Source organism: Myxine glutinosa, chromosome 10 (genome assembly GCF_964187855.1).
Source record: "Myxine glutinosa chromosome 10, kmMyxGlut1.1, whole genome shotgun sequence".
In the NCBI taxonomy this organism is placed as follows: Eukaryota; Metazoa; Chordata; class Myxini; order Myxiniformes; family Myxinidae; genus Myxine; species Myxine glutinosa.
Window position 1 is genome coordinate 18,030,052 of NC_136270.1, and position 27,284 is coordinate 18,057,335.

A 27,284-nucleotide genomic window follows, 5' to 3' on the forward strand; every position below is an offset into this window, starting at 1 on the left:
TACCTCCAGACACTGTTGAAGATCTTTCGAGCGATGATTATCAGTATGTGCCGGGAGATGAACATGAAAAAGGTGAAAACAACAGACAACTACTAAATGATGACCAAATCAAAATTGTAGATGAGGTCCTACAGGCCGTTCATTGTAGGGACCAGTACACAGGCAGACAATTCTTTAGCAGAGGCTGTTTTCGGTAATTTGAACGAAATCCATTCAAACTATGATGCGCTGGCACAACGAGCCGTGTTGTGTCCAAAGAATGAATCCACATTTGTGATCAACGATGAGATACTGGATGCATTTCCTGGGGAAGAAAAGACGTACTTCAGCGCTGATTCCATTGTCTGTGATGACCCTGAAGAGGCACTAAATTATCCTATGGAATTCCTAAATCAATTAACTCCTTCTGGAATGCCATTGCACAAACTTCGTCTCAAAGATGGTGCTGTCATCATGTTACTCCATAACTTTGATCCGAAACAGGGACTGTGCAATGGTGCAAGATTGGTTGTTAAAAGATTGTTGCCAAACATAATAGATGGAGAAATAATTTCTGGCAGTCACAAAGGAACACGCACATTTATACCCAGGATTAGTATTGCACCTTCCGATACAACACTACCATTCGTACTCAAACGCCATCAATTTCCAGTTCGTGTGGCATTCTCTTTCTCAATAAACAAGAGTCAAGGTCGAACATTACACAAAGTTGGGATTTACTTGCCAGAACCCGTCTTCAGCCATGGCCAATTATATGTTGCATTGTCGCGTGCTAAACGATTTGAGGATGTCAAGGTAAAGGTAGTCAGTAATGGCCAACAGGGAAAAATTGATGGCCACAGTGGAATCTTCACCCGTAATGTTGTTTACCCGGAGGTCCTGCAGTGACACCATTCAGGCAACAAAAGGAGGGCACGAAGGAAAATAGTTAATTACTCCGACACATTTAGTTGCGGTGATTGAAAAATCACCGGACCATTGTTGCTGTTTTGATGCTTTTTACTGCTGTTTTGATGCTTTTTCACTGCTGTTTTGATGCTTTTTCACTGCTGCTTTTTCACTGCTGTTTTTTCACTGCTGTTCTGATGCTTTTTCACTGCTGTTTTGATGCTTTTTCACTGCTGTTTTGATGCTTTTTCACTGCTGTTTTGATGCTTTTTCACTGCTGTTTTGACGCTTTCCACTGTTTTGATAGTGTTTTGATGCTTTTTCACTGCTGTTTTGATGCTGTTTCACAGCTGTTCTGATGCTTTTTTGCCGTTTTTTTAAATATAAAAATCTCATTTCAAAAAAAAAAATTCCAAAAAAATCTCACAATGATGACATATAATTCACCGAAAACGTTGAAGCAACCGCATAATATTACGGTGATGTTTAACTCTGAGTGAGAATAGTTCTAAATTTTAAAAACTTTCTTCTGATATTTGTGATTTATTTCAAACAAACTGTATTTCCCATCTACACGGGCATGTATTCCTATTAACGTTATGTAAAGTACATAAATTGTGTGGATTACATCATTTGTGGATGTGATCAATTGCCAGTAACCATTTTATATAACTGAATGTGCAGGTGCAGCATCTAACTCAATATGTCGAAATGTCACACACATCCATGCCCATGGGATTCCCACGGGTGACCCCGCTGGTAAGGATATATTATGCTGAAAAGTTGAACTGATTAGATTTTGGCATCAAAGGTCAGAAGACATGTCAAGTAAAAATGTAACACTTGAGAACAGCTGAAAGTATTTAAACAAAACTTGGTACAAATACAGTATGTATAAGGATGTAATAATATGGGCAGAGACATATTGGTCAACGTCACGACGTCGAAGAGTGCCATTCTAGTTTCAGTGATTCTTCACCATTGATAGAACAAAAACAAATTGTGGCCGGATTTGGACGAAACTTGGTGGACATGTTGGGTGCGTGACGAGGAAGAATTGATAAAATTTTGGTGAAGATTTGAATCTAGATCCGGATCAGATATCTTTTTCAATGATTTTCACTGGCCAACACATGCAAGCATGGAAACGGCCATTAAACGACGACGACGACGACGACGACGACGACGACGACGACGATGATGATGATGATGATGATGATGATGATGATGATGATGAGTGATACGGCTAAAACCTATATATAGCACGATATCTCAAAAAAGATTTGGACTAAACTTGATGGGCAGGTTGGAGGAGTGACAAGGATGAATCAGTTTGATTTTGGTGAAGATCTGAATCCGTATCCTTGAAAAATTCTTTTTAATTTTCCAAGTGATTCTTCACCATTGAGTGATGGGGCCAAAAACGATACAGTGCCTCCAGAAAGTCTACACCCCTTTTCAAATTTTTCTTCTTTTGTTGCTTTATAGCCTTGAATTAAATTGCATTAAATCAAGCTTTTTCCACCTTTATTTACACAATGTAACTGACAACTTCCAAGTGAAAAACAATTTCTACAAATTTCAGAAAATTAATTGAAAAAACAAAATTAGAATATCTTAGTTGGATAAGTGTCCACCCCCTGAGTTAATACTTGGTGGAAGCACCTTTGACAGCAATTACAGCTGTGAGTCTGTTGGGATAAGTCTACCAACTTTGCACACCTTGATTGGGCAATATTTGCCCATTCTTCTGTACTGTTCAAGCTCAGACTCTTTGCGTGGGGAGTGTTGATGGACAGCAATCTTCAAGTCATGCCACAGATTTTCGATTGGATTTTGGTCGGGGCTCTGACTGCATCACTATAAAAAAAAAAATAACCACCTTTAGAGGCCATTTTTCCCCGCAAGCGGGGGTTGGCCTTTTTCGGGAACCGTGGTTGTTGTTGTTTTTCGGTCCCCTTTTTGAAACAATGTTTTACGGCCGGATGCCCTTCCTGACGCCAACCCTTTTTGCCGCCTTTAATGACAAACAGGGAATTACCAGTGAACTGGTACTCAATTAGCCGACCTCGGAAGGATGACAGGCTGAGTCAACCCCCCTGGCGTTAATTCAGCGATCGACCGGAATTCGAACCCAGGATCCTAGGATCCTAAGCTGACACCCTAGCCGTTAGCCCAACACCAGGTTGGTAGCCCAACACCAGGCATCACTCAAGGACATTTATCCTTTTGTTCCTTAGCCACTTCAATGCAGCTTTGGCTGTGCTTCTGGTCCTTATCATGCTGAAAGGTGAACTTCCGTCCCAATTTCAGCTTTCTTGCAAAGGGCAGCAGGTTTTCCTCTGGGATTTTTCTATATTTTGCTCCATCCATTTTCCCTTCTATCTTGACAAGTGCCATAGTCCCTGCTGAAGCGAAACAGCCCCATAACATGATGCTGCTACCACCATGCTTCACAGTATGGATGGTGTTCTTTGAGTGATGTGCTGGGTTGGGTTTGCGCCAAACGTAACGTTTTGTATTTATGCCAAAAAGTTCCATCCTGGTTTCGTCAGACCACAAAACGTTTTGCTACATGGCTTCAGAATCTCTGGAGTGTTTTTTTGCATACCTCAAACAGGACTCAAGGTGGGCTTTTTTGAGTAATGGCTTCCTTCTTGCCACCCGAGCGTACAGGCCAAACTTGTGGAGTGCTTGGAATATTGTTGTCACATACTCAAAGTGACCAGTCTTTGCTCCGAATATATAGGCCTGTAGCTCTTTCAAAGTTGTCATTGGCCTTTTGGTGGCCTCTCTGATCAGTCTCCTCCTTGCTTGGTCATCCAGTTTGGAGGGGCAGCCTGATTTAGGGAGGGTCTTTGTGGTACCATACACCTTCCACTTCTTAATGATTGCCCTGACTGTGCTCCAAGGGATATTCAAGGCTTTTTAAATATTTTTTATACCCGTCCCCTGATCTGAGCCTTTCCACAACTTTATCCTGGGGGTTTGTTGAAAGCTCCTTGGTGCTCATGGTTGAGTCTTTGCTGTGAAATGCACTACCCAGCAGAGGAAACCAACAGGAATAGCTGATTTTATTCTGAAATAATCAGAATCACTACAATTTAATACAGGTGGAGGCCAATGAACTTGGTGTGTGATTTTGAAGGTGATTGGTTACACCTGAGCTAATCCAACAAAAAATCAAAACAAAATACAAAAAATCCAACAAAATATTCTCGTTTTGTTTGTTTTATTAATTTTCTGTAATTAGTAAAATTTGTTTTTCACTTGGACATTGTGTTACGATGTGTAAATAAAGGTGGGAATTGTCAGACGTAACGCATTTTAGTTCCAGGCTATAAGCCATAAGGCAACAAAAGGTGAAATTTTTCAAAGGGGGTGTAGACTTTCTATAGGCACAATATCAAAAAGTTGTGGACGGATTAAGACAAAACTTCGTGGATGAGTTGGTTAGGTGACAAGAACGGGCAATTAGATTATGGTTCAGATCTGGATGCAGATCCGACCTATCAATGGGATAAAAAACAAAAGCTGTTCAGCCTGGCGGTCGTAGGCGCTCTACCGAGTGCCATTCTAATCTGTTCTGTGTTCTGGCTCTATCACAAGCCTCACCTTTATATCCAAAAAAAAAAGTCAATAGGCTATAATATTTTTGAAAGAAAATGTTTGGGTGATGAGAGACGTGAAGGAATAAAGAATACAATGAAGATGTTATGTGGAGCAGTATCAGATGTAAAGATGAAGGGGATGGTGTGAGGGGAATGGGGTGCGTTTGGGGGGTGCATTTGTGCTGAGCTGGTGGTAATGGATGGTGTAATGGTTACAGTTGTGTGGCCTGCCTGGCAGGGAGCCTCTGCGGCAGATTTCCAACGTGACATTCCCATGTAAATGGGCTGTAAGGCATAACAGACATTTTATTTCCATTTCTACTACAAAACAATTATTTTCTATTCCAACTGGAATTTTCTGATGCTCTGTTTTGACATGACTTTAATTGACTCTTTTGCTAACCCTTTAGGATCATGGCCCGTCCTCTCATAACAGTGTTGACAAACATTAATGTTTCACATTATAACACTAACTTATTCTGAAATATGCATTTCCATCATTCCATTTCCCTTTGTTTCCTCTTATCTGAACCCTTAGCTCAATTATTGCTTTTTTTTAATGTTACCTCTCATGCTGCCATCACCACTTCTTGTTTCTTGCCTACGGCTGCTCGAGTCATCCAACGAAACAGGCCACTTGAGCCCTGCGGGCCTGCCATTTGGCGACCACAAAATGTCATGGCTTCATCGCCCATCAACCCCCACATACTTCATCTTCTCAGCATACCTTCCCTTATCCCTTCCTTGTCCTACAGTCACCCTGCTGCCGTTCTCTTCCTCACATGTCTATTCTTTGCTGTCTCTTCCTCAAAAGATAATCCGTCGAGTCTTTTCACATGAAAGGCAGTGATGCTTTTCTTCTTTTTTTTATCAGTTGGATGGTGTATGGCTATAGGTGGTTTCAAAGAATGAATTTATCTCTCGAAAAATGAACATTTTGACCGCCATGCTCTTATGTTTTTCTTTTTTAATTATCACCTTTGTATATCGTCAGTTTGGCTTTCCTTTCTTTCCAAATCCAGCCTTGCCCCCAATCTGTTGTCATTTTCAGATGTCGGTTTCTATCTTTTGATGCGTCACACCAACTCCTCCTTTGGTTTGATTGTGATGTGTGATTAATCTAGTTTCAATGTTACCACTTGTTACCATGCTGGCACCATGGTGCATTTTGCTCACCAAGATCACCATTTTGTTGTTTTTGGTATGTAGCCCAATATTCCTTTTGAATCCCAATCCAGATGACTGAATAGCTATGCATAAGTGTTGGAATGTCGATTTATTTATTTTGTGTGCTGTAATGGGCAGAGCATCCGCTCTGAGTCTGGGAGGTCAGCAGTTTGACCCTTGGCCGAGTCATACCAAAGACTTTGATAATGGTGCATGTTGCTTGCTCGCTTGATGCTCAGCATTTCGAAAAGATAGAGCGAGGACAGACAACCATCGGTTGGTATCCATGGGGAAGAGGAAGTTTCTCCTTGATTGCCATGCTGAGTGCAGAGAGAAAAGCAATATCATAAAGATGGCCTTGCCAGTACCCAGAATGCCCCAGGAAGTTATGTCACTTCCGCCAAGCTTAGCGGTTGTGTTTTTACGGTCACGTCCCTTATTGTCCAGTGTATTTGTGTTCATGTGTGCATGCAATTTGTGTTGCAGCTTCTCCATGAGTCATTACAGCTCCTCCGCGAGTCATTACAGCTCCTCCTTGAGTCATCATAGCTCCTCCATGGGCCTTTGCAGCTCCTGCATGAGCCTTTCCAGCTCCACCATGAGCCATTGCAGCTCCTCCATGAGCCATTACAGCTCCTCCATGAGCCATTGCAGCTCCACCATGAACCTTTGCAGCTCCTCCATGGGCCATTGCGGCTCCTTCATGAGCCATTACAGCTCCTCCATGCGCCATTGCAGCTTCTCCATGAGTCATTACAGCTCCTCCATGAGCCTTTCCAGCTCCACCATGAGCCCTTGCAGCTCCTCCATGAGCCTTTCCAGCTCCACCATGAGCCATTGCAGCTCCCTCATGAGCTATTGCAGCTCCTCCATGAGCTTTTGCAGCTTCTGCATGAGTCTTTTCAGCTCCTGCAAGAGCCTTTCCAGCTCCACCATGAGTCATTACAGCTCCTCCATGGGCCTTTGCAGCTCCTGCATGAGCCTTTGCAGCTCCTGCATGAGCCTTTCCAGCTCCTCCATGAGCCCTTGCAGCTCCTCCATGAGCCTTTGCAGCTCCACCATGAGCCTTTGCAGCTCCTCCAAGAGCCATTGCAGTTCCTTCATGAGCCATTACAGCTCTACCATGAGCCATTGCAGCTCCTCCATGAGTCATTGCAGCTCCTCCATGAGCATTTGCAGCTCCTCCATGAGCCTTTGCAGCTCCTCCATGAGCCTTTGCAGCTCCTGCATGAGCCTTTCCAGCTCCACCATCAGCCATTGCTGCTCCTGCATGAGCCATTGCAGCTTCTCCATGAGCCTTTGCTGCTCCTCCATGAGCCTGAGACTGTAAAATCAAATAATAGTGACTCTTCCCCAATAAAGTATGAAAGGAAGGCATGAAAATGTTTCATTATAAATATAATACCCTTTTGAGGATAATCTGGGTTGGCAGATGTAAAAGACTGAGGTGCTTGAATTAAAAAAATTATCAAACCAGTGGCTACATTTTTCACACCTACCACACACCATGCGGTTAATACACAAAGGTTTTCTTTTGAATTTCACCAAAACGCTCTTCAGCAATTCTCTTTGTAACTTTTAGGTCTTCATTCCACTTTTAATCCCTGGTGTTGGGCTAGCGGCTAGGGTGCCGGCTTAGGATCCTAGGATCCTGGGTTCGAATCTCGGTCGATCGCCGAATTAACGCCAGGGGGGTTGACTCAGCCTGTCATCCTTCCGAGGTCGGCAAATTGAGTACCAGTTCACTGGTAATTCCCTGTTTGTCGTTGAAGGCGGCAAAAAGGGTTGGCGTCAGGAAGGGCATCCGGCCGTAAAACATTGCTTCAAAAAGGGGACCAAAAAACAACAACTACCACGGTCCCCGAAAAAGGCCAACCCCCGCTTTGCGGGGAAAAATGGCCTCTAAACGGTGGTTTTATTCCACTTGGTTTGCATTTTTGTTTGACTATTTATTTATTTTACCACATTTTTGGAAGAGATCTTTTTTTTTTATTAACAAAAAAGCTACACCAATGTAATATAATGTTTTTGCACATTTTGTTAAATTATATTTGATGCGGTAGAAGGTTCTGGAGCTTTATTTTGGGGATTCAAGTCCTGTTTTTTATTATCTCAAAAACAATCGTTTTAAGTGCTCCTCCATGAGCAAGAGCGTAAATGAGGGTCGAGCAACGCCGTTAAGACTCACAAATCTGTTCTGCAGACCATTCTACTTGTGATGCGAGTGGAACTTTTGTTTTCACTTTTTAAACAAGAGTACAGCACAATTAACCTTGTTGAATGAATATGAATGAATGATCGTTTTAAGGCCATTTTCCCCGCTAAAGCAGGAGTTAGCCTTGCGGGCCCCATGACAATCATGGTTCCCTGTTTGAGGCAATATTTTTATGGCCGGATGCCCTTCCTGACGCCAACCCTTGGTCGCCTCTTACGATGCGCAGGGATACGGTGTACCTATTCTAAACCGGGGTACACACCGGGATCATTCATCCCAGCAAGCTGGTACTCAATTTGCCGACCTCGGAAGGATGACAGGCTGAGTCAACCCCCCTGGTGTTAATTTAGCGATCGACCGGGATTCGAACCCAGGATCCTAGGATCCCAAGCCGGCACCCTAACCGCTAAGCCAATACCAGGTTCCTAAGCCGGCACATAACCTTGTTAAAGTCATGAAATCGTTTAAATTGATAGATTAACTTAAACTTTTCCCGTCACTGGCGATGGGTACTTTTGCTAATGTATATATAATTCCCATCTCAAGCTTCTCTTATGTTGAATGGATTTTTTTGCTTCTGTAACTGCATCCTCACAAGTGTCATTCCTTCTTTCTTTCTTTCTTTCTTTCATACTCACTGTTCTGTTCATCACCTCACGTGCTCATCTGCCCCTCTGCAATCTTTTATTTTGTGACCGATTGCTCAAACACCGTTATTCCTTTCCTTTTACTTGTCACGCATTCGCAGATGCAGCAACAGGAGCAGGCAGAAATCAGGCAACGTGAGGCTAATCTCACAGCTTTGGCAGCTATTGGGCCACGGAAAAAGCCACGCCTGGACCCCGGTACTACGTGCTCAGCTGGAGAGGTGAGTACCACATGGTGCATGAGGAAACTGACATCATGGGTTTAATGTTAATTTCTGCATCCGCATAACATCCTCGTCTCATCAGCTCTACATTAGGCTATTATAACATAGAAACCGAAGATTTGATTCTCCATGAGGTAATCATTAATTGACTGAGACGAAGGCAGCTGCATATGCGTTGCACACGTCGGACAAAAAGCAAAAAGCCATAAGTAGATATGAGGAGGTAGTCAAATGTACAAGTAATCGCCGAGCCACTCTTGCACGTGTGATAGCAAGCAGATGAGGGTAGAAATGTTTTTTTTTAACTCACATATTAAACATGAAAGCAACAAGATGTTGTACGAGTATACCTCAATGATAACTTGGGCTTTTATTTAAAATAGAAAAACAAAATGTGTGAGGGAGTTGTTGAAACTTCATCTGTTTTTCAAGGTATTCCCTTTAGTCCACATACACGTGTCCAATCTGTGGTGGCGCCTAATGCCATCTAAGTATAGAAGTATTTGGGATGCGTACGCAGCCCTTTCAAGATGTCTGTTTTGAGGTCTTCGTCATTCGTAAATGTAAATGCCACGCAGATATTTTCGGAGTGGTCCAAGTAGATGCAAATCGCAAGTTGACGAGTCTACACTGTACGGGAGAGTATTTACAACTTTACAGCCCACTCCACTTGAGTAGTAGTGTTTGTGGTTTACGTGTGAAGGGCGAACATTATTGTGCTGTAAGATCATGCCCCAACACCTCAAACCCTCAAATACGTTGCTGTCATTTGCTTATTGCTCGTCTAACTTCATTGTATAACACGTCACTGCAGTGCTGTACATTGATGTTTTCCCCAAATTCATAAAATCCACATTAATTAAATGCGTGCGACTGAGAAAGACATGTAGCGGCCACTTCAGTTTTGCAGAATTAAATCTTTTTTCAAAATGGGCGCCATGTACTGTTTAGATTTTGATGACTTGTGTGTGATATGATTCAACAGATGTTTATATGAATCGTTTAAAATAAAAAAAGCCTTTTTTAAAGATATTTTGTCTTTTCATTTGGGCCTCCCAATTGAAGCCCCACCCGTTGCTAGTTCAAATAATTTCCCATTTTGGAACACAACACTAGTTCCTCCCTTTTGTGGCATTTTATATCTCAGCGCAGCTCACCATTTATGATCAATACTCGATGATGTATGCTGATCCCTAGGCTTGCAATTATATTTATTATAATATAACAACTTGGGCCACAGGAAGGTGTCTTACTTTTGTACACTTTATACATGATCCTTCGACTAACATTACTCTATCAAACTTTGTTTATTCCTGCTTGGCATTATAGGCAGAAAGACATTCCTGTTTTTTTTTTGTTGTTTTTTGTTGTTTTTTTGTATACTGAATCGAGGCTCGTGAAAGAGCAAACATTTGCTTCACAAACAAATCAACCAGACAAACAAAATATATAAAAAGAGGGAGCGGAAGACAAGATGGGGAGAGAAGGGGAAGCACACAAACACAACATTTGAGAGCAGGGAGATGTGTGGGAGGGAGAGGGCTTGGGGGGAGGAGGCATGGGAAAGGGGTGTGGGGGGTGGGAGAAGTATAAAACACAAGGACACCAAGGACTTCCAGGACAGAAGTTGGTATTTCAAAAAAGTGGAATTGGGGTGAAATTAGCGGGGGTAGAAAAGATCAAGGTTTTGGATGGGGGAAGATAAGAGATGGTGGTGAACAGCTGTTTTAAAGACCTGGAGGGTGGAGTGGGATTGAAGAGAGTGAGGGAGTTTGTTCCAGAGGTGGGAGAAAAGAGGAATGAAGGAGTGAAGGTGAGCAGAGAGTCTTGATTTTGGCAGTTTAACCATAAGAGGGTTGCAGGCAGATCTTGTGCGACCTATTGTTGCACCTGTTGTGTTGTGACACGACCTGTTGTGACACACCTGCTTCTTGTACAGACAACATGCTTTTTATTGGATAAGACCATCTTATCCCTGTAGAGGCATGGCTGCCTTTTGTTTTTCTAGTGAGATGCAACTTCAATATCCGCAGCCCATCTAAGGCTGAGGCCACACCAACCGATTGCTTCTAACACGATGAAACTGCACGGTCATGAGATAATCATGGGAAACTGTGGCAAGTTGCCATGGCTGTGATGTGCAAGGCCACACTAACCGACGCCAAAGGGCTGGCCGTCGTGGGTTCCGTCGTGAAAACCAAGAAGGCGAGCAATGATTGGTCCTTCCAGCATACATTGAAAGTACAGTAAAAGGAGAAGAATGTAATGGCACAGCAATATGTAATCGGAAGAAGGGTCTTGCAATTTTGTCGATTTTGCTAGCCAGGCGGAGGCAATGACCTCTGAGTAATAAGAGGAAGCTGTAGATCCAGCTGTAGCTTCTGCAGCATGAAGGCCTTAGTTTTAGAAATACGGTTTCCATGAGCTTTGGACATGATATCATACAGAGTAGTTTTTGCCTGCCTTACAGTGCATTCAGAAAGTATTCAGACCCCTTCACTTTTTTCACATTTTGTTATGTTGCAGCCTTATGCTGAAATTGTTTTAATTCATTTTTTCCCTCATCAATCTACACTCAATACCCCATAATGACAAAGAGAAAACAGGATTTTAGAAAGTTTTGCAAATTTTAAAAAAAGAAAAAACTGAAATATCACATTGACATAAGTCTTCAGACCCTTAACTCAGTACTTAGTTGAAGCACCTTTGGCAGCGATTACAGCCTCGAGTCTTCTTGGGTATGACACGACAAGCTTTGCACACCTGGATTTGGGGATTTTCTGCCATTCTTCTTTGCAGATCCTCTCAAGCTCTGTCAGGTTGGATGGTGACCGTTGGTGGACAGCCATTTTCAGGTCTCTCCAGAGATGTTCGATTGGGTTCAAGTCAGGGTTCTGGCTGGGCCACTCAAGGACCTTCACAGAGTTGTCCCTAAGCCACTCCTGCGTTGTCTTGGCTGTGTGCTTACTCTGCTTAGGGTCATTGTCCTGTTAGAAGGTGAACCTTCGGCCCAGTCTGAGGTCCTGAGCGCTCTGTTTCAGGTTTTCATTCAGGATATCTCTGTACTTTGCTCCGTTCATTGTTCCCTCAACCCTGACCAGTCCCCCAGTCCCTGCTGCTGAAAAACACCCCCACAGCATGATGCTGCCACCACCATGCCTCACCATTGGGATGGTATTGGGCAGGTGATGAGCGGTGCCTGGTTTCCTCCAGACATGACGCTTAGAATTGCGGCCAAACAGTTCAATCTTGGTTTCATCAGACCACAGGATCTTGCTTCTCACAGTCTGAGAGTACTTTAGGTGCTTTTTTGCAAACTCCAAGCAGGCTTTCATGTGTCTTTCACTGAGGAGAGGCTTCCGTCTGACCACTCTGCCATAAAGCCCAGATCAGTGGAGTGTTGCAGTGATGGTTGTCCTTCTGGAAGTTTCTCCCATCTCCACACAGGATCTCTGGAGCTCAGCCAGAGTGACCATCGGGTTCTTGGTCACCTCCGTTACCAAGACCGTTCTCCCCCGAATTTACCACAGGTGGACTCTAATCAAGGTGTAGAAACATCTCAAAGATGATCAAGAGAAATGGGAGGCACCTGAGCTAAATTTCAAGTGTCATAGCAAAGGGTCTGAATACTTATGTCAATGTGATGTTTCAGTTTGTTTTTTTTAATAAATTTGCAAAACTTTCTAAAATCCTGTTTTCTCTTTGTCATTATGGGGTATTGAGTGTAGATTGATGAGGGAAAAAATGAATTAAAACAATTTCAGCATAAGGCTGCAACATAACAAAATGTGAAAAAAGTGAAGGGGTCTGAATACTTTCGGAATGCACTGTACGTTCTAAGGGTATTTATAACAAGAAGACTGTTGAATGGACCAGTCTTCATTAACCTCTCAGAAACTGTGACCGGTCTCGAATACCATTGCAAGTACAGATGATTCTTTGGTGTGGTTCCAAAACCATCTGTTCACCTTCTCCAGCAACTTGCTCCGTACCATCCCCCATCACTACTCTTCTCTTCGTGCCATAAGGATCCTGAGGCCGATGTTGAGCAATTGCTTGAAATTTTTTCGCTAACTTTTATTTTATATTGAACCATAATGTGCTCCTCTGGATATGTGATGGATCCCATCCTTTGGTTGTTGGTTTTCTTCCTGCTCTTGAAATCTGCTAAAGACAGGAAAGCAACTTCGACTTAAGAAAGGCAACTCAAGGTCAAAGTTGTCTGGCTGTGAAGACTTGCTTGTTCTCGTTTTGAAATTGTTTTTCTCTTCTCACACATCTATGTGCGATGTTTGTAACTAACCTGTATGTTTTTGGTAATGTAATGGAACAATATGAATAGGTACAGGAAAGATCTAATTTAGTAAACTGTGGCTCACGGCACTTGGTTGAGTAGTCGGTATCAGAGTTTAGTGTTGACAACGACGGATTTGAATATGCACAGAGAGGCATTTTAACTTGGGATGAGGGACTGTCTGGCAGGTTGGCAGGTGTGACTTGGTTTGGAGAGGAACCTGGGTTAATATGATTTTGGCTTCCAAGATTGTTTTTACATTTTTCCAACTTAGGTTTTTTGATTCGTACTTCAAGAGGTCGGCATATTGCTTCAGTTTTGATGCCATAATGTTGTGCTGCAGTATGTCGAGATGGAACAAGCTCTGTTAGTAAATGTTTAATGAGTAGTGAGTTGGGACCGAATGAAGATGGTGTCGCATTAGGATACACACTCGGCATTTTTGGAACCGGGTAGTGGTGAGGAGGGTTGAGTTGAGGGGGGAGGTGGGGACATAGGGTTAGATGATGGGAGGGGAACCGAGGGGTGCTTGTTGCTGGGCGACTGATACCCCGGGGCGTATCTGGCTTCCCGCCCGCCCGCTTGAGCGAACCCCCCTTTTCCGTGGGGCGGCTGCTGCCCGAGGCAAACTGCGATTTTTCCCTAACCATCTAGACAGCATGATTGCCTGGCCGCCCAGAAACGAGGCCTGCTTTCCCACTCGCTCTCTTCGTCCCCTTGCAGCAAGCCAGACCATTCTGGACATGATTACTGGAGCGCGCTTGGTGAACCAGGCCTGGAGGCCTATAGCCTACAAGCCAACTTCTGGCCAACACTTATTTTCCCCCAACCTTTACATCCTTGCTGCTCCTCTTTTTCTCTCGTTTGGATTTACTACAACCTTTTGCCAAATCTTACTTCCTACTCGGGCTTTATTCAACCTCGTGTGGATTCTTTCCTCACTTTGACTTGTTCATTGGCTTATTACATATTTTATTCATGTGTTCATTTCCTTTGTTGCTTTCACTCATTCCTTTCTTTATCCATGTTCTCATTCCTCTCATCTCTGAAACTTCTTCCAATTGGCGGTCTACCAGCCTGTTTGCAACTTGATGCAATTTCCGGGGTTTACCTTCGTTTTTCTATTACTTTAACTGATGCTGCCTTTGCTTTTATCTTCTTGTCGTTTAAAAAGAATAATTCTCACTGGCGTCTCTATTTCCACTCACCTTTTTTTAACCCGTTATCACCCATTCCTGTTGCATGTGCCCTCTTCACCTCATCCCACTTGAACCACAACTTCTCACATTATTTACTCACCATCTTCCCTCCACCCTATCCCCCTGATTCTTTTCTTTGATCTAGGTGTTCTTTCCTGTCCCATTTACCTCTTGCATTCACATCTCTGAACACACATCCAACCTCTCACCCACCCCTCCCCACTCACCCCTTAACACTTGCTGCCCTTCACTCCTCAATGCTTGCTGCACTTCAGCCCTCACCACTTGATTCCCCCTCCTCCCCCCCCCCCTTACTCCTCAATGCTTGCTGCCCTTCACTCCTCACCGCTTGATGTCCCCCCCCCCTTCACTCCTCAATGCTTGATTCCCCTTCACTCCTCACTGCTTGCTGCCCTCCTCACTCCTCAATGCTTGCTGCCCTCCTCACTCCTCAATGCTTTCTGCCCTTCACTCCTCACTGCTTGATTCCCCCTCCCCCCCTCCCCTTTACTCCTCAATGATTGCTGCCCTTCACTCCTCACCACTTGATGTCCCCCTTCACTCCTCAACGCTTGATGCCCCTTCACTCCTCAACGCTTGATGCCCCTTCACTCCTCAACACTTGATGCCCTCCTCACTCCTCACCGCTTGATGCCCCTTCACTCCTCAATGCTTGATTCCCTCCTCACTCCTCAACGCTTGATACCCCTTCACTCCTCACCGCTTGATACCCCTTCACTCCTCAACACTTGATGCCCTCCTCACTCCTCAACGCTTGATGCCCTCCTCACTCCTAAACGCTTGATGCCCTCCTCACTCCTCAACGCTTGATGCCCCTTCACTCCTCACCGCTTGATGCCCCTTCACTCCTCAACGCTTGATGCCCTCCTCACTCCTCAACGCTTGATTCCCTCCTCACTCCTCAATGCTTGATTCCCCTTCACTCCTCACCGCTTGATGCCCCTTCACTCCTCAACGCTTGATGCCCCTTCACTCCTCACCACTTGATGTCGCCCCTTCACTCCTCAACGCTTGATGCCCTCCTCACACCTCAACGCTTGATGCCCACCTCACTCCTCAACGCTTGATGCCCTCCTCACTCCTCACCGCTTGATGTCCCCCCCCCCTTCACTCCTCAATGCTTGATCCCCTCCTCACTCCTCAATGCTTGATGCCCTCCTCACTCCTCAATGCTTGATGCCCTTCTCACTCCTCAATGCTTGATGCCCCTTCACTCCTCACTGCTTGATGCCCTCCTCACTCCTCAACGCTTGATGCCCTCCTCACTCCTCAACGCTTGATGCCATCCTCACTCCTCAACGCTTGATTCCCCTCCACTCCTCAACACTTAATTCCCCTTCACTCTTCACCCCTTGATGCCTCTTCACTCCTTAATGCTTGATGCCCCTTCACTCCTCAATGCTTGCTGTCCTCCTCACTCCTCAACGCTTGATGTCCCCCCTTCACTCCTCAACGCTTGATGCCCTCCTCACTCCTCAACGCTTGATGCCCCTTCACTCCTCACCACTTAATGTCCCCCCTTCACTCCTCAATGCTTGATGCCCCTTCACTCCTCAACACTTGATGCCCCTTCACTCCTCAACGCTTGATGCCCTCCTCACTCCTCAATGCTTGATGCCCCTTCACTCCTCACCGCTTGATGTCCTCCTCACTCCTCAACGCTTGATGTCCCCCCTTCACTCCTCAATGCTTGATGCCACTTCACTCCTCAATCCTTGCTGCCCTCCTCACTCCTCAACGCTTGCCACCCATTCAAGTTGTTACCGATTTATTTATGTTTTTCATTTTCTCACCGTTGCTCAAACAGCATGCACACATGAGTAGAAACCTGTCAGGTGTTTTAGCAATTTATGCTTTTCATTATAATATCCAGTTAGAACCTGGATGAGGATAAGTGACCATGTGACAAGGTAGAAGGAAGAAACAGTTTTAATTGTATTTATTCCACTGCATTTCTTCCCTCACTTACTTTTACCTCATTTTTATCAGTTGTCCCCCTTTTGCGTTGCATCCACTTCTGTTTGTGTTTTCTGTGTTCCCATTTCCTCAAGAATCATGTGTATATTATCATAAATGATCATTTGATAATTTATCATAATATACACATGAATATCATAAATTATCATTAAAAAAAAAAAAAACCCACCTTTAGAGGCCATTTTTTCGGGGACCGTGGTTGTTGTTTTTTTGGTTCCCTTTTTGAAGCAATGTTTTACGGCCGGATGCCCTTCCTGCCGCCAACCCTTTTTGTCGCCTTTTTACGACAAACAGGGAATTACCAGTGAACTGGTACTCAAATTGGCCGACCTCGGAAGGATGACAGGCTGAGTCAACCCCCCTGGCGTTAATTCAGCGATCGACCGGGATTCGAACCCAGGATCCTAAGATCCCAAGCCGGCACCCTAGCCGCTAGCCCAACACCAGGGTTCATAAAATCATAAATTATCATAAATCTTCATAAATTGTCATTGCCAATGCACCAAAATATCCTGTTCACCATTAAGTGGAAACCCATCATCGGATTGTATCCCTATCTAAAGAAGCTGCTTCTGCAGAACTGATGCTCTGAATAGAGCATAGTACATGATTGAATGAATTATACAACAACAACAACAACAACATGCATTTTAAGGCCATTTTCCCTGCGAGAGCGGGGGTTAGCCTTGAATGAATGAATTATGAATGACCATTTTTACTTCCCTGGTATCACCACCTCTTTCATCTTATCCGTGTTGTGGTTCATCACCCATCTCCTCCCATCTCCTCCTCCACATTGCCCACTTCCACAGCTCTTCTCCACATTCTCCATGTCACCTGTTACCTTTCCATGTGTAATATGTCCACAGCTTGACTCATTCATTCTCTTGTAAACACCTCGACAATCTCATCATTATTCTATCACCTTCTTTCCTCCCATTGTTCTTAAACCTCTGAAGCAAGCCACCTCAGATTTGCTTTATCGACGCTTCCTCTCTGTTCCCACCTTGTTCACCCCATTCCTCCAGAGTAGTCTACACAATATGTGGCCTTCTTTGTTGTTTGATTGTCCTGTAATTGGAATAGTGATGTTAGATAAGTAAAGAAAATGAAGATGATCAAGCCCTTAACAGCCACCTGTAGAAAGTGGCCAAGAAGCTATTTTTGTGTAACATCTAGTTGTGTGCTTATTGTCCCACGAGGCAGAAGGGGTGTGCATGAGCTTTATTCAAGGCCTCAAGCTTAGTCAAAAGCCTTCTGTTCGGAATTATTTTTTGGTGCTCTTATTACTACTTCCTCAGGTGATGTTGTTTGCGCAGTAATTTATCATTGCAGCAGCACGAAGGGATCAGTGAGATGCCAAGGCATTGCAAAACATGGATCCTTCCATTATTTATTCCCCCACGTGCCACTCTTTCCATCCACCTGGCATTCCACCTCTTCATTACAATAACACTAAACGGTCCTTGTTATTATATGTCGTCATGGTCTTGTGGATTAACTGTTTCAGTATACCAACTACCTCACCTTATGGATTAACCATTTCACCACACCAACTACCTCACCTTGTGGATTAACCATTTCACTACACCAACTACCTCACCTTGTGGATTAACCATTTCACTACACCAACTACCTCACCTTGTGGATTAACCATTTCACTACACCAACTACCTCACCTTGTGGATTAACCATTTCACTACACCAACTACCTCACCTTGTGGATTAACCATTTCACTACACCAACTACCTCACCTTGTGGATTAACCATTTCACTACACCAGCTACCTCACCTTATGGATTAACCATTTCACTACACCAACTACCTCACCTTGTGGATTAACCATTTCACTACACCAACTACCTCACCTTGTGGATTAACCATTTCACTACACCAACTACCTCACCTTGTGGATTAACCATTTCACCACACCAACTACCTCACCTTGTGGATTAACCATTTCACTACACCAACTACCTCACCTTATGGATTAACCATTTCACCACACCAACTACCTCACCTTGTGGATTAACCATTTCACCACACCAACTACCTCACCTTGTGGATTAACCATTTCACTACACCAACTACCTCACCTTGTGGATTAACCATTTCACCACACCAACTACCTCACCTTGTGGATTAACCATTTCACCACACCAACTACCTCACCTTATGGATTAACCATTTCACCACACCAACTACCTCACCTTATGGATTAACCATTTCACCACACCAACTACCTCACCTTATGGATTAACCATTTCACCACACCAACTACCTCACCTTATGGATTAACCATTTCACTACACCAGCTACCTCACCTTGTGGATTAACCATTTCACTACACCAACTACCTCACCTTATGGATTAACCATTTCACCACACCAACTACCTCACCTTGTGGATTAACCAGTTCACTACACCAACTACCTCACCTTGTGGATTAACCATTTCACTACACCAACTACCTCACCTTATGGATTAACCATTTCACCACACCAACTACCTCACCTTGTGGATTAACCATTTCACTACACCAGCTACCTCACCTTATGGATTAACCATTTCATGACACCAACTACCTCACCTTGTGGATTAACCATTTCACCACACCAACTACCTCACCTTGTGGATTAACCATTTCACTACACCAACTACCTCACCTTATGGATTAACCATTTCACCACACCAACTACCTCACCTTGTGGATTAACCATTTCACTACACCAGCTACCTAACCTTATGGATTAACCATTTCACCACACCAACTACCTCACCTTGTGGATTAACCATTTCACTACACCAGCTACCTCACCTTATGGATTAACCATTTCACCACACCAACTACCTCACCTTGTGGATTAACCATTTCACTACACCAACTACCTCACCTTGTGGATTAACCATTTCACTACACCAACTACCTCACCTTGTGGATTAACCATTTCACTACACCAACTACCTCACCTTGTGGATTAACCATTTCACTACACCAACTACCTCACCTTATGGATTAACCATTTCACCACACCGACTACCTCACCTTGTGGATTAACCATTTCACTACACCAGCTACCTCACCTTATGGATTAACCATTTCACCACACCAACTACCTCACCTTGTGGATTAACCATTTCACCACACCAGCTACCTCACCTTATGGATTAACCATTTCACCACACCAACTACCTCACCTTGTGGATTAACCATTTCACCACACCAACTACCTCACCTTGTGGATTAACCATTTCACTACACCAACTACCTCACCTTATGGATTAACCATTTCACTACACCAACTACCTCACCTTGTGGATTAACCATTTCACTACACCAACGACCTCACCTTGTGGATTAACCATTTCACTACACCAACTACCTCACCTTATGGATTAACCATTTCACTACACCAGCTACCTCACCTTATGGATTAACCATTTCACTACACCAACGACCTCACCTTGTGGATTAACCATTTCACTACACCAACGACCTCACCTTATGGATTAACCATTTCATTACACCAACTACCTCACCTTGTGGATTAACCATTTCACTACACCAACGACCTCACCTTGTGGATTAACCATTTCACTACACCAACTACCTCACCTTGTGGATTAACCATTTCATTACACCAACTACCTCACCTTGTGGATTAACCATTTCACTACACCAACTACCTCACCTTATTGATTAACCATTTCACTACACCAACTACCTCACCTTGTGGATTAACCATTTCACTACACCAACGACCTCACCTTATGGATTAACCATTTCATTACACCAACTACCTCACCTTGTGGATTAACCATTTCATTACACCAACTACCTCACCTTGTGGATTAACCATTTCACTACACCAACGACCTCACCTTATGGATTAACCATTTCATTACACCAACTACCTCACCTTGTGGATTAACCATTTCACTACACCAACTACCTCACCTTATGGATTAACCATTTCACTACACCAGCTACCTCACCTTATGGATTAACCATTTCATTACACCAACTACCTCACCTTATGGATTAACCATTTCATTACACCAACTACCTCACCTTATGGATTAACCATTTCACTACACCAACTACCTCACCTTATGGATTAACCATTTCACTACACCAACTACCTCACCTTGTGGATTAACCATTTCATTACACCAACTACCTCACCTTATGGATTAACCATTTCATTACACCAACTACCTCACCTTGTGGATTAACCATTTCACTACACCAACTACCTCACCTTGTGGATTAACCATTTCACTACACCAGCTACCTCACCTTATGGATTAACCATTTCATTACACCAACTACCTCACCTTGTGGATTAACCATTTCACTACACCAACTACCTCACCTTGTGGATTAACCATTTCATTACACCAACTACCTCACCTTATGGATTAACCATTTCATTACACCAACTACCTCACCTTATGGATTCACCATTTCACTACACCAACTACCTCACCTTGTGGATTAACCATTTCATTACACCAACTACCTCACCTTATGGATTAACCATTGACATTACACCAACTACCTCACCTTGTGGATTAACCATTTCACTACACCAACTACCTCACCTTATGGATTAACCATTTCATTACACCAACTACCTCACCTTATGGATTAACCATTGACATGACACCAACTACCTCACCTTGTGGATTAACCATTTCACTACACCAACTACCTCACCTTATGGATTAACCATTTCATTACACCAACTACCTCACCTTATGGATTCACCATTTCACTACACCAACTACCTCACCTTGTGGATTAACCATTTCATTACACCAACTACCTCACCTTATGGATTAACCATTGACATTACACCAACTACCTCACCTTGTGGATTAACCATTTCGCTACACCAACTACCTCACCTTATGGATTAACCATTTCATTACACCAACTACCTCACCTTATGGATTAACCATTTCATTACACCAACTACCTCACCTTATGGATTCACCATTTCACTACACCAACTACCTCACCTTGTGGATTAACCATTTCATTACACCAACTACCTCACCTTATGGATTAACCATTGACATTACACCAACTACCTCACCTTGTGGATTAACCATTTCACTACACCAACTACCTCACCTTATGGATTAACCATTTCATTACACCAACTACCTCACCTTATGGATTAACCATTGACATTACACCAACTACCTCACCTTATGGATTAACCATTTCATTACACCAACTACCTCACCTTATGGATTAACCATTTCACTACACCAACTACCTCACCTTATGGATTAACCATTTCACTACACCAACTACCTCACCTTATGGATTAACCATTTCACTACACCAACTACCTCACCTTATGGATTAACCATTTCACTACACCAACGACCTCACCTTATGGATTAACCATTTCATTACACCAACTACCTCACCTTGTGGATTAACCATTTCACGACACCAACTACCTCACCTTATGGATTAACCATTTCACTACACCAACTACCTCACCTTGTGGATTAACCATTTCACTACACCAACGACCTCACCTTATGGATTAACCATTTCATTACACCAACTACCTCACCTTATGGATTAACCATTTCATTACACCAACTACCTCACCTTGTGGATTAACCATTTCATGACACCAACTACCTCACCTTATGGATTAACAATTTCACTACACCAACTACCTCACCTTGTGGATTAACCATTTCACTACACCAACGACCTCACCTTATGGATTAACCATTTCATTACACCAACTACCTCACCTTGTGGATTAACCATTTCACGACACCAACTACCTCACCTTATGGATTAACCATTTCACTACACCAACTACCTCACCTTGTGGATTAACCATTTCACTACACCAACGACCTCACCTTATGGATTAACCATTTCACTACACCAACGACCTCACCTTATGGATTAACCATTTCACTACACCAACGACCTCACCTTATGGATTAACCATTTCACTACACCAACTACCTCACCTTATGGATTAACCATTTCATTACACCAACTACCTCACCTTATGGATTAACCATTTCACCACACCAACTACCTCACCTTATGGATTAACCATTTCACTACACCAACTACCTCACCTTATGGATTAACCATTTCACCACACCAACTACCTCACCTTATGGATTAACCATTTCATTACACCAACTACCTCCCCTTATGGATTAACCATTTCACTACACCAACTACCTCACCTTATGGATTAACCATTTCACTACACCAACTACCTCACCTTATGGATTAACCATTTCACTACACCAACTACCTCACCTTATGGATTAACCATTTCACTACACCAACGACCTCACCTTATGGATTAACCATTTCATTACACCAACTACCTCACCTTATGGATTAACCATTTCATTACACCAACTACCTCCCCTTATGAATTAACCATTTCACGACACCAACTACCTCACCTTATGGATTAACCATTTCATTACACCAACTACCTCACCTTATGGATTAACCATTTCATTACACCAACTACCTCACCTTATGAATTAACCATTTCACTACACCAACTACCTCACCTTATGAATTAACCATTTCATTACACCAACTACCTCACCTTATGGATTAACCATTTCATTACACCAACTACCTCACCTTATGAATTAACCATTTCACTACACCAACTACCTCACCTTATGGATTAACCATTTCATTACACCAACTACCTCACCTTATGAATTAACCATTTCATTACACCAACTACCTCACCTTATGAATTAACCATTTCACTACACCAACTACCTCACCTTATGGATTAACCATTTCTTTTTCTTTTCTTTTTTTCTTTTTTTTTTTTTTTTTTTGTATACAATATCGAGGCTCGTGAAAGAGCGAACATTAATCACACAGAAAGACAAACCGACACATAAAACATATAACATAGGGAGCGGTAGACAAGATGGGGAGAGAGGGGGAAGGACACAAACACAACATTTGAGAGCAGGGACCGAGAGACATGGAGACATCGAGAGATCTGAGAGAGGGCGAGGGCTTTGGGGGGGGGGAGGGGCGTGGGAAGGGGGCAGTGGGAGAGGTATAAAACATATGGACACTGCCAGGACTTCCAGGAAAGAAGTTGGAATTTCAAACAAGGTGGATCTGGGGTGAATTAGCAGGGGTAGAAAAGATCAAGGTTTTGGATGGGGGAAGATAAGAGATGGTGGTGAACAGCTGTTTTAAAGACCTGGAGGGAGGAGTGGGATTGAAGGGAGTGAGGGAGTTTGTTCCAGAGGCGGGAGAAAAGAGGAATGAAAGAGTGAAGGTGAGCGGAGAGCCGAGATTTCGGCAGTTTAACCATCAGAGGGTTGCTGGCAGATCTTGTGCGACCTGTAGGAATATTTGGGGGACAGAGCACAGAGAGAGCTGGGGGTGCAAGGCCGGAGAGGAGTCGGTAGAAGACAGAAAGACCACCTACCTGCCTGCGGTGAGTGAGTGAAAGGCCCTCAGAGATAGCTTCATCGCGGGAGATTCCAATAATTCTGAAAGCTTTGGTTTCAACAGCGTGAAGCCGAGCTAGGTGTGAGGCAGGAGCACCGGCCCATAGGGGAGAACAGTATTCCATTGAGCTGCGGATGAAAGCCTTGTATGTGGTGAGGAGCTCAGGTGTGCCGAGGAAGGACTTCGCACGACGGAGGATGCCCAGTCGGCGACTGGCTTTGGAGGCCAGCTTGGAAATGTGGTTTTCCCAAGAAAGATCATGGCAGATAGTGAGACCCAAAATCTTGAGCGACAGAACTTCTTGGAGAGGATTGTTGAGAAAGTAGATGGGAGGGTTGTCCAGTCGATCTTTTCGGAGAGACATAGTAAGAGTGTGAGATTTGTCAGGATTGAAAGACATGTTCCACTTGTTTGACCAGTCTGTGATTTTGTCCAGGTCTTCAGAGAGTGAGGAGGCAGCAGACTGCCGATCTGAGGGAAGAGGAATGGAGCGGCAGAGAGTGGAGTCATCAGCAAAGAGATAGAGAGGATTTTCGAGAGAGTCAGAGAGATCATTGATGAAGACCAGAAAAAGCACGGGGCCCAGAACACTGCCTTGGGGAACTCCAGCCTGAACAGGAAGAGGAGATGAGAGAAACCCATTCAGGGCCACACGTTGACGACGACTAGAGAGGAAGTCCGCCAGCCATGCGTGGAGATTTCCATGGATACCAAAGGAGGAGAGTTTGGTGAGCAGAGCGGGGTGCCAGACCGTGTCGAAGGCACGTGATATGTCGAGGGAGACAGCTCTAATTTCCTGTTTGGCATTGAGGACCTCCATCCATTGTTGAGACAGCAGAAGCAGCATGTCCAGAGTAGAGTGACCTGGTCTGAAACCAAATTGATGATCAGAGATCAAGCCATTGGAGAAGAGGAAAGATTTCATATCAGAAGCAATGATGGATTCCATGACTTTGCTGATAATTGGGAGAAGGCTGATTGGTCTGTAGTTGCTAGGATCTGTTTTTGCACCTTTTTTGTGCAAAGCGGTGATGTTGGCTGATTTCCAAGCAGATGGCAGTTGACCTTGAGCAAAAGAGAGGGTGAAGAGAACAGAGAGAGGGTGAGATAGAGCAGCAGAGCAGGATTTTAGGACCCGTGGGCTGATGCCGTCGGGTCCAGTTGCAGAATCAGAGTCGAGGGTTGACAGAAACTTTTCCACCTTGTCAGGAGGAAAGGACACGGAGTCCAGGAGCAGCAGGGTACGACTGGGTATGGTGGGTACAGAGAGGGATGGGTTTGGGACACAAGATTTAGAGGCAAACACAGACTTGAGGCATTCAGCTTTTTCACGTGCGGAGTCAGCTGTGTAGCCGTTTGAGGTAAGGGAGGGGATGGAGGGGGAACAAACACCAGAAACGGATTTGACCAGACGCCACCAGGATTTGGAAGAGGGAGACAGATAAGAGAGTTCGGTCTTGAGAACGGAGAGATATTGTTTCCTGGCTCTCCTGAGGGTGGACACACACTTGTTTCGGGCTTTGTGAAAGGAAATGAGATTTCCTTCCGTTGGATTTGCTTTCCAGGAGACGAAGGCAAGTTGTTTCTGGGCAACAGCCTCACCACAAGAATCCGTGTACCATGGACGGGAGGAAGGGTATGACAACTGAAGACGAGATGGGATAAATCTGTGCATGAGAGAGAGCAATTTACTTTGGAAGAATTCCCAGGATGAGTTGATGTCAGAGGTGGTAGAGATGGGAGACCAGTCCAGATGATTGATGGCTGCTTGAAGACCGTGCCAGTTGGCCTGAGTGAAATGCCAGACTCGTCGACGCTGAGCAGGCTCCCTGAGGATGGTCAGAGAGATGTCCACTTTAACAAGGACATGATCAGATGTTCCGATCGGAGCAGAAGAAGAGCAGCAGACATTTTCAGGGAAGTTAGTCATAACCAAGTCCAGAAGAGAAGATGTTCCGTTGACTGAGATCCGGGTCGGGAAATTGACAGATTGTGTCAGTCCCAGTGAGTCGCAGAAGTCCTTTGCTGAGGAGCCATGGCTGGTGAGAGAGGTACCCACACCCAGCCAACTGGCATGATGACAGTTGAAATCACCACATATGAGGAAGAGAGAGTTGGGATGAGTAGATAGAAGTTGGTCCATATCATCAGACAGCGAGATGTAGATGGAGTCATCACTGTTTGGTGGACGGTACAACACACATATGAACAAGAGGTGGGAGCGAAGGGGAAGCCGTAGCCAGAGGTATTCCTGGGGGTGAGGTGGAGAGAGTGCAGTGCAGGGCGAGTGAGGAAGAGAGTTTTTGATAAAGATAGCAACCCCGCCTCCAGGACGAGGCTCAGGTCTATCATACCGGAGGAGGGAGTAGCCCGGGAGAGATACTATGGAATCAGAGACATCATAAAGGAGGAAAGTTTCTGTTAAGCAGATCACGTCTGGTTTGACAGAAGCAACCTGTATGGAGAGATCGGTTAAGTTTGAACGAAGGCCCCGGATGTTTGAGGTCCATACCGTTAATGAAGAGGAAGGGGGAGCATCAGATACAGAACAGGGGGGAGGAGGGGTAGGGTAAGATGTGGAAGAGGTGGAAGAGGTAGGGAGAGCTGTTGAAGGTGTGTCAGAGATTTCAGAATAGCTCGGAGAAAGGGAAGGATGGGGCGGACAAAAGGTTTGATGGTGATTGGGTGAGCCACAATGAGGTGTTATTTGAGGAGGGGGAAGAGCGAGGCAGAAGGTTGGGGGAGATGGAGGTGAGAGTTTGAAGGGGGAAGAAGCGGGGAGGACGCTTTGAGGAGGGGGAGTGAGCGGGGGGAAATTGAGAAGCAATGAGGGTGGGGAGATTTGAAGGGGAGGGGTGAGGGGGGAGTTTGGGAGGGAAGGGACAAGGGGAGGGATTTGAAAGGGATGGGATATGGGGGAGATTTGGAGGGGAGGGGTGAGGCAGGATTCTAGGAGGGGAGGGGCGAGGGGGCGTCTTGGCGGGGAGGGGTGAGGGGGTAGTTTAGGAGGGAGGGGGCAAGGGGGGAGATTTGAAAGGGATGGGTGATGGGGAAGATTTGGAGGGGAGGGGTGATGGGGAAGATTTGGAGGGGAGGGGTTATGGGGAAGATTTGGAGGGGAGGGGTGAGATTGGATTTTTGAAAGTGTACGATTTATGGGAAACGAACATTTATTGCAAAATGAGTTTCTTGTGACCTTCGAGTTAAAAATACGTTTAAGGACGCTGGATGGAGGATGGAGTGCAGGAGAGTTTAGGGAATGTAGAACAAAGGCACTATAGGAGATGGATATTTTTTTTGGGATGAATTGATTTGGTGAGCAAGTCGAAAGCAGCCTTTTAAAGAAGAAGAAGAAAAAGGTGTTATAAAATATGACGGAATACATAACTTGAGGGGAAAGTGTAAACATTGAAGGTTAATGAGTGAAAACTATCTGGGGAAATGGGGGAGAAACACGTGGTCGAAGAACGAACGAACGAATAAGAATGAATAAACGAATGAGAACAGAGAAGGAAATGTTTTTTTTTTTTTTTTTT

At 44.3% G+C, this 27,284-nt stretch overlaps 1 protein-coding gene across 1 annotated transcript in view; it reads left to right on the forward strand.

Moving 5' to 3' along the window:
• The window catches only part of LOC137434198 (uncharacterized), a gene marked incomplete in the record, with an annotated part of 236,302 nt that overhangs the window by 189,387 nt on the left and 19,631 nt on the right, over positions 1-27,284 (forward strand). Inside the window, 1 exon segment of the mRNA XM_068126970.2 lies at positions 8,630-8,749. Coding sequence (XP_067983071.2) covers positions 8,630-8,749 — 120 coding nt within the window.